The sequence below is a fragment of the Magallana gigas genome, chromosome 5, assembly GCF_963853765.1.
Source record: "Magallana gigas chromosome 5, xbMagGiga1.1, whole genome shotgun sequence".
Taxonomy (NCBI): Eukaryota; Metazoa; Mollusca; class Bivalvia; order Ostreida; family Ostreidae; genus Magallana; species Magallana gigas.
In genome coordinates, this window is record NC_088857.1 from 36362940 (window position 1) to 36380010 (window position 17071).

The window sequence follows — 17071 nt, forward strand, 5'->3', positions numbered from 1 at the left end:
CTCGTCAAAACGCTAATTACTATGACGCGCAATTTTTTGGAATGCCACTGTAGGGGGAGAAGAGGGGAAATGGACGTAAAGTCGATAGAACGTCTGCGCGCGAAAGGCGGAGCTAAGCAAGGCAGCAACTGATAGTGATAAAATATGGTTTATTCAATGAATCAATTGAGTCCTATCATGACGTCACGGCCACTACCATATACACATAATAACTTGTTATAAATTGGCATCAAACTTGATTTACTCCCGAAAGAAGACAAACGATCCCCAAGACATAGACCAATCTCTTCTTTGATATTATCTACCTTTTGGACGCCAGAAAGATTCATTTACTCAAAAAGAACTTTTGGAAAAAAAACTTTTTCTCTTTGGACAGTTTATTTTGAGATTTGCTATATTCAGCACTAGATATGAAATATTCTGTTCACTTTATTTTGCTGCTTCAGTTTCTACAGATGGTATGGGGTGAGTACTTTTAAATCATTATTATTTTATTTAAAATATAACTGAGTTAATGCATTTGTGATATCACCATAGTAAAGTTAAGCAATATTTACGTTAACGCTATAAACGCATGTAACTTTACTATTTTAAAACGCTATCAACAATGCATCGAATAGCTTTATTATTTGATATTAAACATCCTCATAAGATATATTTTAAGACCATTTACAATTTCTCTCAGCCAGTTGTCGAAATGTTCTTTTTTTTTTTAAACTTTCCTTTTGATACTTTTTTTCCTAAAGCGTATGTGTAATTCCCGCTAATCATGATCACTTTATTCTCGTGTGTGGCAAATAATTGATTCCTAAATTAGATTTCTAGTTTTCAAATCTAAATCGATGTTTGGTTATGCTTTTAGGGCATTTCACTATTTTAAACAGTTTAACAAACCCCGTTTTTTTTAAGAACGAGGAAATCCTACTTTTACACTAATTACTTTCAAGTTTAGCCAAATACAGCTACAGTGCCGCTATGCTTGTCTAAGATATTAAATTGCCATGCCGGGCTGTATTCTTATTTTTTGTCAATTTATCAAAATCTGTGATACAAAAAACCGCGAAAACGCGATCCAAACTGACAAGTTCTTTATCTTCTCAGGAAAGATATTGATGCTAGCAACCGTGGCAATGAATTCTTAATCATTTTGTCCAGGCAAAATTTGTGAATTTTCATTCAGACGTCTTGAATGATAAATTTCCATTTGAATAACTTTCTTTGAAATTTTTCATAACACTGTTTCTACTAGGCAAATAAAATCAAGAAAAGTAATTTTCTTTCTTCGACGAGCGCTCACGATCCTCCAATAGTCAATGACCTGTCATAGATTTATCGTATTGCGCAGACATACATAATACATTTTTAGGACCAATAACATGCAAGTTTTACACAAATTTTAAAAATAGACCAGTTTCTATCAAGATTTATACTTCCCGATGGAATTGATTAATTAGATTCTCATTCTTGTTTATCTTAACTTTCGTACCTATTCCCTATTAAATTACATTCAATGACTTATGTTGCTGCGTTATAGCTTTTTTTCATTGGAATATTCGATGCGATTTTTAAGCATCAATCTAAAATCAATAAATCTTTATTTTACCTCCTCTTATATCCAAAATTTACAAGGTTTAAAACGTCTATAACGATATGTCGATATGAGAAGTAAAACAAATGTCATAAATGGAACTCCCATTTGTTTTTAAATTAATGATAACATTTTTGCCGTTATCATCGACTTTTGAAATTAAACCTCTGATTGCGGCATCAAGAGATGTTTGCAGGGCGTGCAGGCACTATTGTGAAACGTGGATTAAATAATTCGCCCTGTTCATTTTGCTCCATCACCTCAATCCAACAAAGCCGAGATTAAAACCCCAAGAATGTGCCAGCATGATATTTGATTTAAATCATATATGCTATTAAAATCCACCTTATTTTTTGTTTTTACTCATACAACGACAATTCAAAATATTCACTTTGCACTGATGGCATTCTCGAGAGACGACAAACCTATTTTGAAGTTTGAGATTTTCAATCAGTGTCAAAAAAAAATAGATAGATGGAAACAACAATGCGGGTGCTTGCATGTTAAAGTAAAGGCCTTATCGTCCACAGTTGAGCCTGAGTTTTCTCAACCATAAAAGTCGTCGATAACCACAGTATGACGTTTGTTAATTGTACTTGTATTTGCAATAAATTTTAAAATGCTACATGTATAGTAAATCCATTCATTCGTCTATTGGATGAAATCAGCTAACAGTATTACCAAGTTCAATCTTTAAACTAAAAAAAAACCACGTGATTCTTCAAATTTTTTTTCCCGCGAGCATTTTCCCTAGTGAAGACGCTGAATTGGCGATGTCAGTAGGCGCTATGGTTTCGGTTAAATTAACGACACGGATAGGGACCAGGGAGTAAATACTCGGTTTCCGCAGGCACCTAGACGACTATCTATTTCTGTTCAATGTGTTGCATTTTTAATGGGCCTTTCCATTATAAAACCATCTCTGATGGCTGTCAATACCATCTTATTAATGTTCTCCTTTGTAATTTACCTTGCCGTTTTGTGATCTTGAAATTGCTAAATTGTTGCCCAAAATTTCTTTCTGAGAGGTGATTTGCGTAAATATAGGTTTTTATATCCTAAGGGTAACGTGCATTTACAGTTTATATGTACATTTCTTATTAAATTTCTCGAAACGAAGATATAGAAGGTCATTTGCGATCTTCATTTACACATTTCGTTTAAAGCAGGCAATTATTGGAAGGCGTTTAAAACGTATACAATTCAACTGAAAACCTTCCTCTCTTTAAGGGCGATATTGCAACTTTTTGTGTTTCTGTATAAATTAAACAAAAAATAAACATGATAAATTGAAAGAATATTGTCACTTATTGTATATGAAGCAAAAATTTAACACAACGTTAAAAATAAAAAAAATAACAGCTTAGAGGCCTACTAAAATGAACGGACATTTGATGATACACTGAACAGATAGTTGAATTAAAAAATCAAAGCATAAAACAGCCGGATCGTAAATCTGTTTAAATCAAATCTTAAATATACAACATTAATTATGGAACAAGAAATCATTCATTGAGTATCATGAGGTGATCAAATACGGTTTGGGTGATCAAATCCAATAACGCCCGGAGGGCTTATGATAGATTTGATCACGCCCAACCGAACTTGATCACCTCATTATATTTAAAGATGATTCATTATGATTACTTATATTAATATAAATTCCAGCAATTGTAAGATTAAATATTTCAATTAGTCATTGGTGAAATGTATTGGATTATACACTACAAAATCGATTCGTAGTGTTATCACAAACAAATTAAATACACTGGAATATGTAAATATTAATCACTAAAAAGAAAATGAGAAATCATTTATAACATTATTGCAGTAAGTTTCTCGCTTTAATTTTTTTTACGAGTGGCGATTTTTCACAATAGCTGTTTGTCATTATCTAACTAACAATCAGATATGTTCTCAGTGCTCAATTTCAATAAAAGTAACACAACATCACAGAACATTTCATTTCGTTTTTTATGTGCAAGTATTCATAAATTGATGCATCTTTCCATCGTCTCGGAACTTAAAACAGTTAGAGAGAGACCTGAGATGCTTTTGTGTCTTCTGGAGAGGTATTATTTCGGATCAAAGCTCCTGACTTCTAAGAAGTGTGACCTTTCCTGGGACATGATGATATGTGCTTAGTCGAATCCTCTCTCATCAAAGTAATTCACTCGTCGATACCTTCCCTGTGATGTGTGTAATTTGTTCTGTTGGTCGAGTAGATTCTTTTCTTTGTGATAAAAAACATTTTCTACATCGTTATCTCCAAGTTTCTCTTTCTTTTGAACAGTGTAATAATCGTCATGTTTATAATATTTACACATTTACGAACGAAAAAGGTAATTTTTATTCTTCTTAACCTTATGAGGAATATAATGACAGTCACAAAAAGGGGGATTTGGGTCGATTTTTAACATCTATTGAATAATTTCCATAAACTTATTAACTGGGTTTGAATTCGGAAAAAATAATCATCAATCAATTGTTTGGAGGAAAAGGCACAAAAGTACATAAGGTATCAATCAAGCGATCGAAATTCATAGCATTTCTTTCGCGGGCCTGAGAAAACGCGAAAGAAAAAAGTGCCAGCGTTATTATGAATTACTTTTCCTGGAAATGGCGTGTGACAGTATAACAATTAAAAATAATAGTGAAAGTGCTAGCCCGGTGTTCTTTTCATCTGAAACTTTTCAAAGACCGCACTAATAACGATATCGATACCAAAAGATAGGAAGTTATTTGCACTCGCTTCCGGTTGCGTCATAAAATAGTCCCAAACCCAATGGAAGAACGGCATTTCTCGACAAAAATACCGTTAATTTGAACACTTACTGTCAAAATCCTATCAGATAAAGTGTTAATTATTGATTAAGCTATTTTGTGTCAATTGAAGTTTGATAGCCATAAACAATATCAATTGGGGCCCTACTTTTGTGACTCAAATTTACTCCGCTGTTCATGCATGTGACAAATAAACAGCAATCGATGTAGAATAGTAATGCGATTTACTGCCATTTAAATTCAATATAATGCTAACTAGTCTTGCTGGACAAGTTCCTCTTTTTTCTATTAATTTTAATCTATTTTTTCTTCATTACCTTCGTGCATCATGTAATATAACATTGTGGAGCTGGGTGAAACTTTTGAAGTCGCGATATGATATATGACAAAGATAGAAAAATAAAGCTGTGTTGCGACCGCTTAATTGGCTCTCTCCGATAACAAATTTTCAGGTTTTACCATGACCATCGCGCGGTAAGAGTCCTCTTTAGCAAATTAAAGGTAAACTATCTTCAATATTTTCTTTCAACCAAAAGAGAAATATTTCCATGCTATTTATTTTTCTCTTCTGCAATGCTCACAATGCTCAAGAGTTTCGAAGAGTTTATTTGGAAAACACTTGTGATATTTTACCTGCGCATTAATCCCTTTTGTGCTTAAATAATTCTACAAATAGTTCACTACCGTGAGAAAGCATCAAAGCTGATGGCAGGGATTAAGTCATTATTTTCTCATTTTTCTCATTTTTTTTTCATTTTTTATAATCGTCCAGGAAATAATGACAGTCAGATTACTTCAGTTTCCTTTAAACTATTTTTTTAGTTGGTCTTCGCTTGCAAGTCATGGGTTAAGATTTCTGAGTATCATTGTATCTTCATTTCAATATTGACTTTATTTTTCTCGAAATCTCGATAAAACTCTCTTTATATCTGATACAATGGTCAGTGAAAATATGAAATGTCGATGATATGCAATTTAAAACGCAATAAAATGCATAAATAGAAATAAACAGTCCAACCAATTCATTAACTGCCAATAACGAAGAATACAATGACAAGTGAATGAAACCAATTTATCAAAATTAATTTGATTTTGAAGAGAGAGAGAAAAAGAGAGAGAGATGGTGAGATTTTTAAAATAATAAGATTTTGGTCACCTCTTGTCTTGTTTAGGTGTTTGTTTTAATAAAAAGCCCCCTGCCGACATTGGATCTTTGTTTTCCTCATCATGGTCGATTAGAACGGAAGTCGACGGACAGTTAATTGTAGATCATTATTCTTCCAACTTTTGATCTGTCACTGAAGTTGCAGTTGCCATCCTTTAATTAGATTCGAGAGAGTCATCTTTGCAACATTCTACAGCACAAAGAGATAATATTTTTTTCATGCTTTAACACAAATACATCAAAACCAGTAAAGAAACAAAGCTTTTTTCCCCCCAAAAAAAGAACGTGAAATGAAATAGGTTGCTCAAAATTGGTACAATAAAAGCTTTGAGGATAACTGCAACGTCTAATTGTCGTGAAGATTCAATAAAACAAGCAAACGTATACTTATGGAATGTCACATATTTCTAAAGCAAACAAATATTAGTTTCACACTATAAACCATTGATGATACAATTAACGCACGAGAGTTTTAAAGAAATTGCATATTTGATAAGAATTATAAAACAAAATTTCTTCTGTTATGATTTAAAATGCGCAAGTATTGCAAGCTTTCATAAATAGATTCTAATAAATATAATATGAAATCAGCGGCAATTTACAGAGAAAAAAAATCTAGACAGTTATTTACTCACAATGACGTCAGGGAGAGTGACCCTGAAATAAAACAGCTGATTATTAAATATCTATTAGAATTATACCGGAAGTTCGTTCCGCTAGTGTGAAGAGCTGAATGGCCGAAGTAGCGGGCTTGATAGCGACTGTGACATAAGAAAGTTTTATTGCATTTTCATCATTTCCCGAACAAGTTCACACGACAGTCACTTTATTGTCTTTAATTGACGTTAATGTGTTAATTGCCGATTTCGAGTCGCTTTGTCAGTACCCAACACATTTCTGCTTTGACATCTTCCATTTTCTCTCTACCGGCATTGCGTGACGCGGCATCGCTCGTCTATAATAAGAGCGTTTTTCGCAGTTCTACATTAGGCGTAATAGGAACGAATTGTCTATTTTATTACTGTTCACAGAATAATTCCTGGCGACGATAAATCTTTTGCCATTTCATGAAATGTTAAACATTAGCTCTGATTTTTCATGGGAAAGGTTTTAGTTTGAGTTATTTTTCCCTCCCATAATACTATAGTTCACTTCCTGTCTGGGTTCTGCTAATGTATTCGGTATTGCTGCGTGCTACTCCTTTAGTCCATTACCCAAAGAATTCTTCTTTTTTAAACTTTTATAAACAATAAATATTTAGAATTTCGCTAATCAATCATTATCTGTAAAAGGGAAATAAACAAGGTTTTCCAATCTAAGTGCCATTAAAAGAAAAAAAAAAACGACCTTAAACTTTTTGAGATTAATTTGATTAAGGTGAAAAAAGCCATAACGGTTTTCAATTAGGGATCTTTGATAGTGGGCTGGATTTTTACTCTCGTGGAATCTGAACTTGACAAATGCGGTGTGGGAAGTCCGGTGTTGAATTCCACCTGTAAATATTTGCTAAGCCCTTCATCATTCCTGATGTTGTGCAATTTATGATCAATTACATCTGCAAGAAAAACACCTAAACGTGCTTTTTTGTCATGCTCCCTGCAGTGTGCCCAAAGGATTTTGTGTTTTCCGAAAGGATATGAAAGTTTTTAATTAAGTTTGAAAAATGATAAATGTGCAAATGTTTCAAGTTATAGTTTCATAATATCAACACAAAGCTTGACGATTCAAAAACTGTCTGATTAAGTTTTTTAAAATCAATCAACATATTTTCTCAGAATTTTTCAATGACATTGGTTTTAGAGCGAGAAAGCACGTACACTATCAAAATTTGTGACACTATTTTTAATTAGTCCTTCCAACGGTGTGCTCAACAGACATAATTCAATTTTTCTCTCGTTGATAAGACCAAAGAACTTCGAACTAGACTCCCAGTAGAATCTTACACTTTCTATTTTATTCCATCGTGCTTTATAGTGATATAGCTGATAATGATGGAAACGGTTTAGCGTCAGAAAAACATCGATGTTGCGTTCAGTTACTCGGTGATGAACTGAGATTTTATTGAAGTCGTATAAATAACCTTAAGACACTCTTCCTCAACTCTGTCACATGTAAATCCTTCAATCGACTTGACATGCAAATATAGGAATCATAAATTTTCTTATTCTGAAGCGAAAACATCTTGATATTCTCATCGAAATCTTAAGCGGCTGGTAGCACTCAGTTAGGACACCCGCCATCTTTCCGCCTAATTTCCTCTTTACATTAATAAACGTTCTATATAAGATAAGGCAATCCTAGCTCAAACGCTCTCCTGCTCTTATTCCAGATAAAGTATGCTATTCTAAATGTTTAATTTCGATTTGGTAATTAGGAAACATGGAAAATTGATGGAGACTCCGATTGGGAGCTTGGCACAGATGATGTGATAAATGATCGCACTGTATTGAATACTAATTGACACTTTGGTACCATAACCGCTGCTTACACTTTTTGTACTTGTAAATGGGAGTGAATTTGTTACAATTTGTTGCAACCGACACAATATATGGAATTTGTTTGCGTGTAGTTGTATCAAGCATTGTATCCGTAGTACACAATTAAAAGTCGATGTGTTTGGGGGAAAGGGGGTGGCGAAATATATCATATATAAATTTTATTACCTTCTGACTTAAAAGTTTTACGTGAAAAAGTACACGGCTGTGTATGCAAGTATCGCATGATTAATTTTGTTTTCAAGTACATTTCTATGTTGGGTAAAATCAATCTGAGCAAAAAATAATTTCACAATTCATTAACCATTAAATGGTACAACAGGCTCTGATAACCAACAGATGACAGATTTAACTTCAATCAAACGTAAGACATGTACACACAAACCACTTAATGTAAAACTGCCCTTAAGTTAAAATATAAAATTTATTTTACTTCCGATACAATTCTCGGTTTATTAGGCATTTTGGAGACAAATGTATTTTAGACTTTTGAGAATTTATCTCTGAGTTTTTTTTATGAATGAATAAAATGTCAACTAATCATAAAACTTTAAACAACAGTGATAATCATACATCGACAAAAGTTACAATAAAACTATTTTTAGACGGTTTTCGGAAATACTGTAGATTATTTAACATGAATTCAAAAAAAATAGCTTGAAAAAAAAAGAAATAGGTTGGATTACCATGTAATTCAGATTAAAAAATTACGCGTATTTATTTTGTCAAACTGGTATTAAACACTGTAGTGGTTTGTATTTAAGATAAAAAAAAAAAAGAGGAATATTTATCATATACATATCCATCATATGATACATGTATTTTGAGATTCTAATATCCTAAATTGATACAAATAATCAATAAAAATCCCATTCAATGACTTTAAAAAATAGTTCGTTGAAAGTGCACGCCTTTAAATCATCTGCATGGTCCTATCAGTGTTTGATGAAGTTTATTTTCAATCATATATATTGAACGTTGGAAAGGTTGGCAATACAAGTTAAGCAATACTTCATAGCTTTTTCTATCCCGATCGACTATGATACTTACAATCAAAGAACTGACGAGAGCTCGTCCAATCTCTGCATAAAGCGATACCGTAAACGGACCATCGTTATATTCGGCTCGAAATACATCGCTCCGGAAACATTAATATTGTTGACCAAATAGTTCATTTATGGTCGAAATTGTAAGAAAATGTGTGAAAATTTGGCAATTAGTTCGATTATTTCTGATGTCGCAGAACAAACGGTGTCACTGAACTCGGTATGCGGTGATAGCGCAGGGCCAATACTCATCAAAATAACTGAAGTCTAGCAGATAGGATTAACTCAGATTTGCAAAAAATGCCGTTGTTTACATCCATGGCTCTTTAATTTAAGAGCGGTAAAGCTGATAATTTCCGAATTATACAAATAGCACGACGTTTAAAATAGCCATTTACATTTATCAAAAGAATTATCAAAGACACTCTGCTTTTATCGGTTATTCCTAAAGGAAAGAAAAAAAACGGAACTCAGTTTTCAATCACAGCATGCTGTTTGAAACGACAAGATTATTCTTTGTATAAGGTTAAATACCCATCTATTTTGTTATGCATTACTAATGTTTCTTTCGTTGATTTCAGGATCCGCAGACTCAATAGATGAATCCCATTCCAGAGTAAGGCGAGGCGGTCTGAGCATGCTCAGACTAGGGCGCGGGTTACAAATGTTACGACTAGGCAAACGAGGCATGCCAATGCTACGGTTAGGTCGTTCTAATGGACTGAGTGAAACTGACGAGGATTTTATGTACCCGGATGAAAGCGAATTAGACGAAGGCAGACGACAGGTTCCCCTGCCAAGATATGGTAAAGATTTGCAGCAACAGTTACAACTCGAATGGTTACAAAGCGTCTTAGACAGTGACCTGGAAAACAATGGTGTCAGGATTATTCGCCCTGCTGGTCGCCCGGGCCGTTTTAGGAGATCTCTGAAAGAAGACAACAGCGAGGAGAAAGACAGCGAGGAAAGACATATCCCTCATCCACGTATTGGCCGCCTGATACAACTTGACGACCTCAAATATCCAACGTCAAACCTTGGAAGTTACTACTTAACCGATTCTAATGTATATACGGATAAACGGGGTATGCCTATGTTACGACTTGGACGTGGAATGCCCATGCTTCGTTTGGGAAAGAGGCTACAGGCCGATGACTCAAAACGAGGCATGCCCATGTTAAGACTGGGCAAGCGCACAAATGTTCAGGCAGATTCTGCGTCACAGCAAGAGACAAATCAAAATAAACGTGGCATGCCGATGCTTCGTTTAGGAAGAAATGCAAACTAAAGGTTTAACATACTCTTACCATAAACCAAATATACTTTATCTCCTAGCAAAAAACTAATTTAAAACAATGCGGTTATGACATTCCGAAAACTGTACAAGCAAACAAGCAATGGATTCATTATTTTTTAGTACCATTATGTGTGTAAATTGTTTTGATGTTGATGAAATTTTGATTGACATATTAAATAATTGTGGCAAGTATTAGAGAATTATTTTTGATGATTGTTTGAAAACATAAAAACTCTGTGATCATTATGACTTTATTTTGAATCATTTTGTATATTTAATTAAAGATGTTGTTAAACTTTGTTTGAATGGCATTTGGTTTTTATTTAAAATAAAAGGAATAACAGCAGGTCGATAATAAAAGCATTTTGTTCGTGACACCCCCATCTACTAACTCAATTATAACGCAGTCAAATTTTCCCTGAAAACGTTTTTGTTTTCCAAACTCTCTAACTTGGGTGCCAAGTCAATGAAGTTATTTCATCATTATATCTACTTCTATTCCTTGCATTATATCTCAGTATTCTGTTTGACTGGATCGTATTAAACCCATCAAATTATTTTTGTATTGAGCTCAGTAACATCAAGTAGTCTTAGCATTGGTACCGAAATGTTCAACATGCATACAGTGTTATATCATATAACATCGATATCTAGTAAACTATGGAATAAGGCCAACAAATATACGAAATAATTGCCAAGTTCTCTTAGTTCCTTGTTTCCCATACATGCATAAATTGTATGAACACGAAAAGCATCTTTATTGAGTATATTGAGACCAAATAATCATAAAGTCAGACGGTTTCTTTCGGGGCTTTTCACTGTACATGCGTGTGTTGTATGAACACGAGAAGCATCATTGATAAGTGTCTAGTATACCAAGACCGAAACGTCGGCAATAACCACAGTTACTTAATACAGCAAAATAATGCAATGCAACCCAAATGAGCAACCGTTTTAACCAATCAGCAGGCGTTTTTTTTATACCAAATTTCTCAACAAGGCGACAAAGAGATTATTGCTCAAGTATAAGCGTTTTATAATGCCGTGTTCGGCACATTCCTGTTCTGTGACACACTGACTATTTAAACCTATTAAACGACAATTTTCATGTACATGTAATTATTTGACCATTGCGTGGAAACTATCAAAGAGAATGTTTGGGTAGGATGGTGCAAATCGCGTTGTTTCCATTTCTTAATTTCTAAATCGCTCTTGTTTATATAGTTCAAACCCATTTGGCCTGTAATAAGGAAGAACTAAATCATTAGCAATGCCACCTTTTCACCTCTAATTATTTTTTAAGCCATAGCGTCTTTTTTTTCTTGGTTAATTCTCCTTCTTTTAAAATAAGATTAGTAGTTTTTAATCAAATAAGTGCATGAAATCAATAGCTCTTGTAGTATAAATGTTCGCCAAGTTCGAAATAAATACGATGTAAATTAGTTTCAGACCAAATACTTAAAAATGGTGTATTCAAACTTCCGCCTTTTTAAAGTTAGTTATTTATAAATAGACAACTTAACTATATAAGAAAAAGAATCTAAACACATTATTTGTGATGTGAACTATCACAATTTCTCGGTGCAGAATTTAAATCATATGCTAGACCTTGATAAATAAAGTGATTTGGTACTGTTATCAAAAAATAACCTTTGTCTTTTAAAACAAAAACCTTGCTGGTGCATGCTTAACCTGAATATTATGGATGTATTTCGAAGTCAATTGTACATACATGTAGTTCGAACCAGCTGATCGGAAGTGAATTTTGCCGTGAGCCTTCATCCTACAACTTATTTTCTTATGTAGTACATACAGGACCACCAGTAATGTTGCAATGTCAGTATTAAATGAGTAGCTTTTAGCTAAGTGAATCGAAATACACCGAGGAATGTGATAGTCTCCTAATTAATGGCAAAGAAATTAACGTTGTAAATCGCATCTTGATTGTCTTCGACGGATAATATCAGTTTATGAATTAAACATTAAGGTCATATCAAGTTACTGACTTTTAGCTACATCTGTTGTTACATATATAGATAAGAATTGCACCAATGCAAATGACAATCAAATTACGAATATTCTAAACATGAAAAAGTTCTATACCCAAAAATATGATTGAAAAGATAATATTCTGTATGATTTTTTAAACATTAACGTTTAAAATAAGTTTAAGTAGTAATTCTTAATTCTATACGTTCAAAAATTAAATGTACTCTTTTTTGTTTAGCTTAAACAATTTAAAAAAGAAAATCAGATATTATTTTCCTTTCCCAAAAGTTTAAATGATCATGATTACGTGTACACACAACTGATAACCTGTAGGCATAGATTAACAGAAATTTTATAATTTAAAAAAAAAATAATATGAAATCGAAGAAATATGTCAGCGCGCTGACTTTTGAAGCTATTTGCCTCGAAATAGTTTATATAAAACAGACGCCAAATCACCATTCCTTAGACATTTTTTTTTCATATTCTAAATGCACTCAATTTATGAATGAACATTTATCACTTAATAAAAGCGTCGGTATTTTTATGGTGGTATTTAAGCATAGGGCTTGCTTTTCTTTTTTCTCTCGAAACGATTACACGCGATTTATACCCTTAAAAACACGGGGAGGTGTATTAATTACGTCGCCAGGGGGCTTTATTGTTTCCAAAATGATTCTCAGCCACAGAGAGACAAGGATATTATTGGAATAACATTTGGTAAGCGCTTCACCCGGTGTGCCTGAAGAGCTGGTCGCTGTTCCAATTAAAGGTGAGCACAACCAATACGAAGGGGAGGCTCCATTGTCCGCTCAAGGGTAATTCCGGTTCTTACTAAGTGACTACTTGCATCAAACGGTTTTCGGAGGCCCATTACATCTCGTTATACCCCAGCAATCGATCGAGACCCTAATGTTACTTAATCGACGACCATATTCGCGGAACACAAACATCGGGTGAAAGATGTATCGGGGGCCATTTTGTTTGGTCACAAATAACTCCAAAAATTATTAGACATATATAGTGAAGTTGAGTGTTCCGGAACAACAGGAATTGCCGTTAACGGATGACAAATTGAATTACGATATCTTATACAAAAATACAACCGGACACACACTTCCGGTTTTTTGATAAAAATAACCCAATATCCACGTCCAAAAGAGGCACCATCACGCCTTATAATTTTGTTTACAAGAAAGTTTTGAACAAAATTGCTAAATATCGATGTTATTGACCGGGGAAATTGCATTTCGTATTCTTAACGTTATCTGCTTAGCTACAAGTTGTGAAAGAAGATTATCTCTTAATGTATACGTCGATTTAGTTCTTTAAGTTACCCTTTTTTGAAACTGTTTTGGGTGGTTTAATATTTCCTCAATAAAGATATAAGAAACTTTACTTAAAGCAATAAACTGGACCACAAAAAGCAGAAAATTATATTTTGGTCATAGAGATGAAATGAAATGCAGAGTATTGCAATGAAAAAATGATAAGAAAAACAATATAGTGTTCTTTTGAAATACCTACAGCGATAAACAATGCATGTACATGTGCCAATAAATGCGAACAAAGATATCTGTGAGTGACTGTGACAGTGCATGCTGTGTTAGGATGGATACAACATTATATAAATAGTGCCTGGTTTTCTCGGGGTGTCAATTTCAACAGTTTCCCTCCCAAACAGGCACTGTTTATTTTATTATATACTGAATGTCTTATTTTTTAAAGAAAATTTTACTGCTTTTATATAGAAATGATGTGAATTCTACGGCGAACCGTACGCGCATAATTTACGCGCATGTAACAATTCGTTTTATAATTTTACTTTCATGTTAAATACTGAAATCGGATTGGTTTAGACGCAGTTGGTAATCCGTTCTATTACACTCAGCGTTAGCAACACACTTGGCAACGGGTAACACAATAAATTGTTACATGCGCGTAAATTATGCGCGTACGGTTTGCCGTAGAATTCACTTCATTTATATAGAAAAGCAATAAGGTTTTCTTTAAAAATAAGACATTCAGTATAATAAAATAAATAGTGACTGTTTGGGAGGGTAACTGTTGAAATTGACACCCCTCGAAAGCCATTGTCAACCTCCGCTTCGCGTCGGTTGACAATGGTTTTCTCGGGGGTGTCAATTTCAACAGTTACCCTCCCAAACAGGCACTATTTATATAGCGTTACCTGTTGCCAAGTGTGTTGCTAACGCTGAGGGTAATAGGTTACCAACTACGTCTAAACCAATCAGATTTCAGTATTTAACATGAAAGTATAATAAAAAAAAAAAACCAACCTTACAACCATAGCAGCATACAATGTAAATAATAGGAAAGAATTGCAAGACTTTGGACTGTTGTTTCTATTATTTTCAATATTTAATACTCTTAAATATGATGCATTACATGCATATCTTAATCTTTTAGAATTGATTTATTTAATAAAATGAAGGAGAAGATCTCGTAAGTTGTACTAATCCCTTTTGTATGTGATGAATACAAATACAAGTATGTTTAATTCATTAAGCAGTGTTCTTTACATATTTATTAAAATTTCTATAAAGTAAATAATAATTACATTATTAAATGGTGTCTTCTTTTATATTTTTGAGGTTACTTTGCATTCTATAATACGCGATTTATCAAAACCTTTTGCTACATTTGAAACGCGAGTAAAAAAAAACCCCATTGACTTCCATTTTTTTTATATATAAGAATTAGCTATTCTTTCTGTGTAACGTTCTAATTGACAGTTACAATTATTTTAGTATTTTAACTCACTATTCGCTGACGCGGTGTATGCATTTTTTTCTGCAATGTTAGTTACTGTCATAGCCGTATGAACACCAAAGAAAAAAAAAGAATTTTGTTTCTTTTATAAATTTAACACAAAAATATTTGAAGACTGGTGCACAATACCAACAAGAATATTTTTCTTTGATTAATGTTATTTCAAACCAAATAATTTGTAAACCTCGGGATGATGGATCGTTTGTTCTGTAAAAGAGAAAGGTTTCGCGATGGATAATGCAACACCTCCACCAAATCTGTATTGATCTTTCTGGAGGAGATGGGGGGGGGGGGGGTGTAAAATCATCTAATGCCATGGAATCTTTATCAATACAGTACTATACCTATAATATCAAAATTTCATAGTTCCGTAGAAACAATATCGAGGAATCGATTAGGTAATCAAATGACAACCTTTTGGGTCTTTTTTTTAGGGGGAGGGGTATTCATTTAACATATTATTATTTATATGATATACATGTATGTTATGGCATTTTGACGATGTCATTTTGTATGTCATGTAGTCAGAATTTTGTTTGCATTGCTCGCTACTCTCTAACCGCATTCAGGTTTCTGGTCAGTAATTGAGATTTTGAGTCACATTAAAAAAAATATCGTATATGTATTTACAAGATTTATGATATCCAAAAAAATCACCTTGTTTGATTCCTTTTATGCCTGCATGACGATCGAAATAGTGGAGAAAATAATAAGTGGACATACAAATTTCCTTTTTTCCAAATGCATTTCTGATTCCAAATAGCTGGCTCTTTGCAGATCTGTACCAATATGATCGTTTATCACTACATGTACCAACAGCTGATCATCCTCCTGTTGTGGTCGGTCATAGAGTTCGATCTTCCAACCTCCAATTGCACCAGGAAATAGTACATTTTCACATTTTGTTGTACATCACACTTCTTTCTGTATAACTGCAAGAAACTACTTAGGCAACTTACTCGATCACTATATCTAATGTGACAATGTCATTAAACTTCGCCATTTTGATTATCTGCTTTTTTCCGTTTTCTTCGTAAGGTACCTGATGTCATTCTCATATTCAGTGGTATATCAGAGTACCCTTGTCTCTCGTCTCTTAATTTTGGCTGAATATCATACCCAATAAGAGCAATGATGTATTACTGACAAGAACTAACATTTCACACCTCAATTAATATTTACCAATAATAGATAATGTTATGGCAGAAGCATGAGTACAACAGAGGATTCCATCTTTCTTTCAGGCCAAAATTGTCTTTGATCTTTGGTCCAATTTTGCTTGATTATAAATTACAGATACTAATCTTCGTACATATAATGTCATTGGAAACGTACCCTATTCAAGGCCCTGTTACATAAAGTCAAGGTCGGCTAACAAGATATATCAACGAAATTAGCGTAAAAACAGCGAGAACGTTTGGAGCAGGGCTTTACAAGGGCGCTTAATTCTTCAAATCACGGTCAAAATGTCGACCAAGAACATAAATTCAGAATCCCTTCCTCCCCCGATCCGATCGACAATTAAGATAAATACTTAAAAAAAAAACGTACGCATAATTCAATGTGCAAAATAATAAAAACGAAAATATATGTATATACATGTATTTTTGAAATGGCTTTATTTGAATGAGCTGATATTGATATTGGTGAAACCTTAAAGTCACAACAAATAGTACTCATGACAAAGTACTTTTAATTAGTTTTTCATTCTTTCAATTTCTTCATGTCCTTTTACTGCAAGTGCAGGAGCCGATTTAACGGATTATCAAAGCCATTGCTCGAAGGTTCTGATACGCTATGTTGCCCATCTTTGTGTAATTAAAAGCTTTATTAATCACACAGTTCTGAAAAGATGGCATTGATGCACACCGCCTGCTGCAGCAAAGTATGGGTGTTCTGTAATTGTGCAGAAAA

General features: G+C 33.6%; 1 protein-coding gene across 1 annotated transcript; it reads left to right on the forward strand.

The window, feature by feature from the left end:
* The first annotated feature begins 224 nt into the window (after positions 1–224).
* On the forward strand, positions 225–10675 carry LOC105324772 (myomodulin neuropeptides 2). The gene is made up of 2 exons (XM_011423947.4): positions 225–465; positions 9660–10675. Exons 1-2 carry the CDS (start codon positions 411–413, stop codon positions 10364–10366), a joined length of 762 nt encoding a protein of 253 aa, XP_011422249.2. The 5' UTR covers positions 225–410; the 3' UTR covers positions 10367–10675.
* The last annotated feature ends 6396 nt before the right edge of the window (positions 10676–17071 follow it).

Coding starts and splice junctions, on each gene's coding strand:
- LOC105324772 (XM_011423947.4), top strand. CDS start 411: ATGAAATATTCTGTTCACTTTATTTTGCTGCTTCAGTTTCTACAGATG. Junction 466..9,659: donor GTTTCTACAGATGGTATGGG/GTGAGTACTTTT, acceptor CGTTGATTTCAG/GATCCGCAGACTCAATAGAT.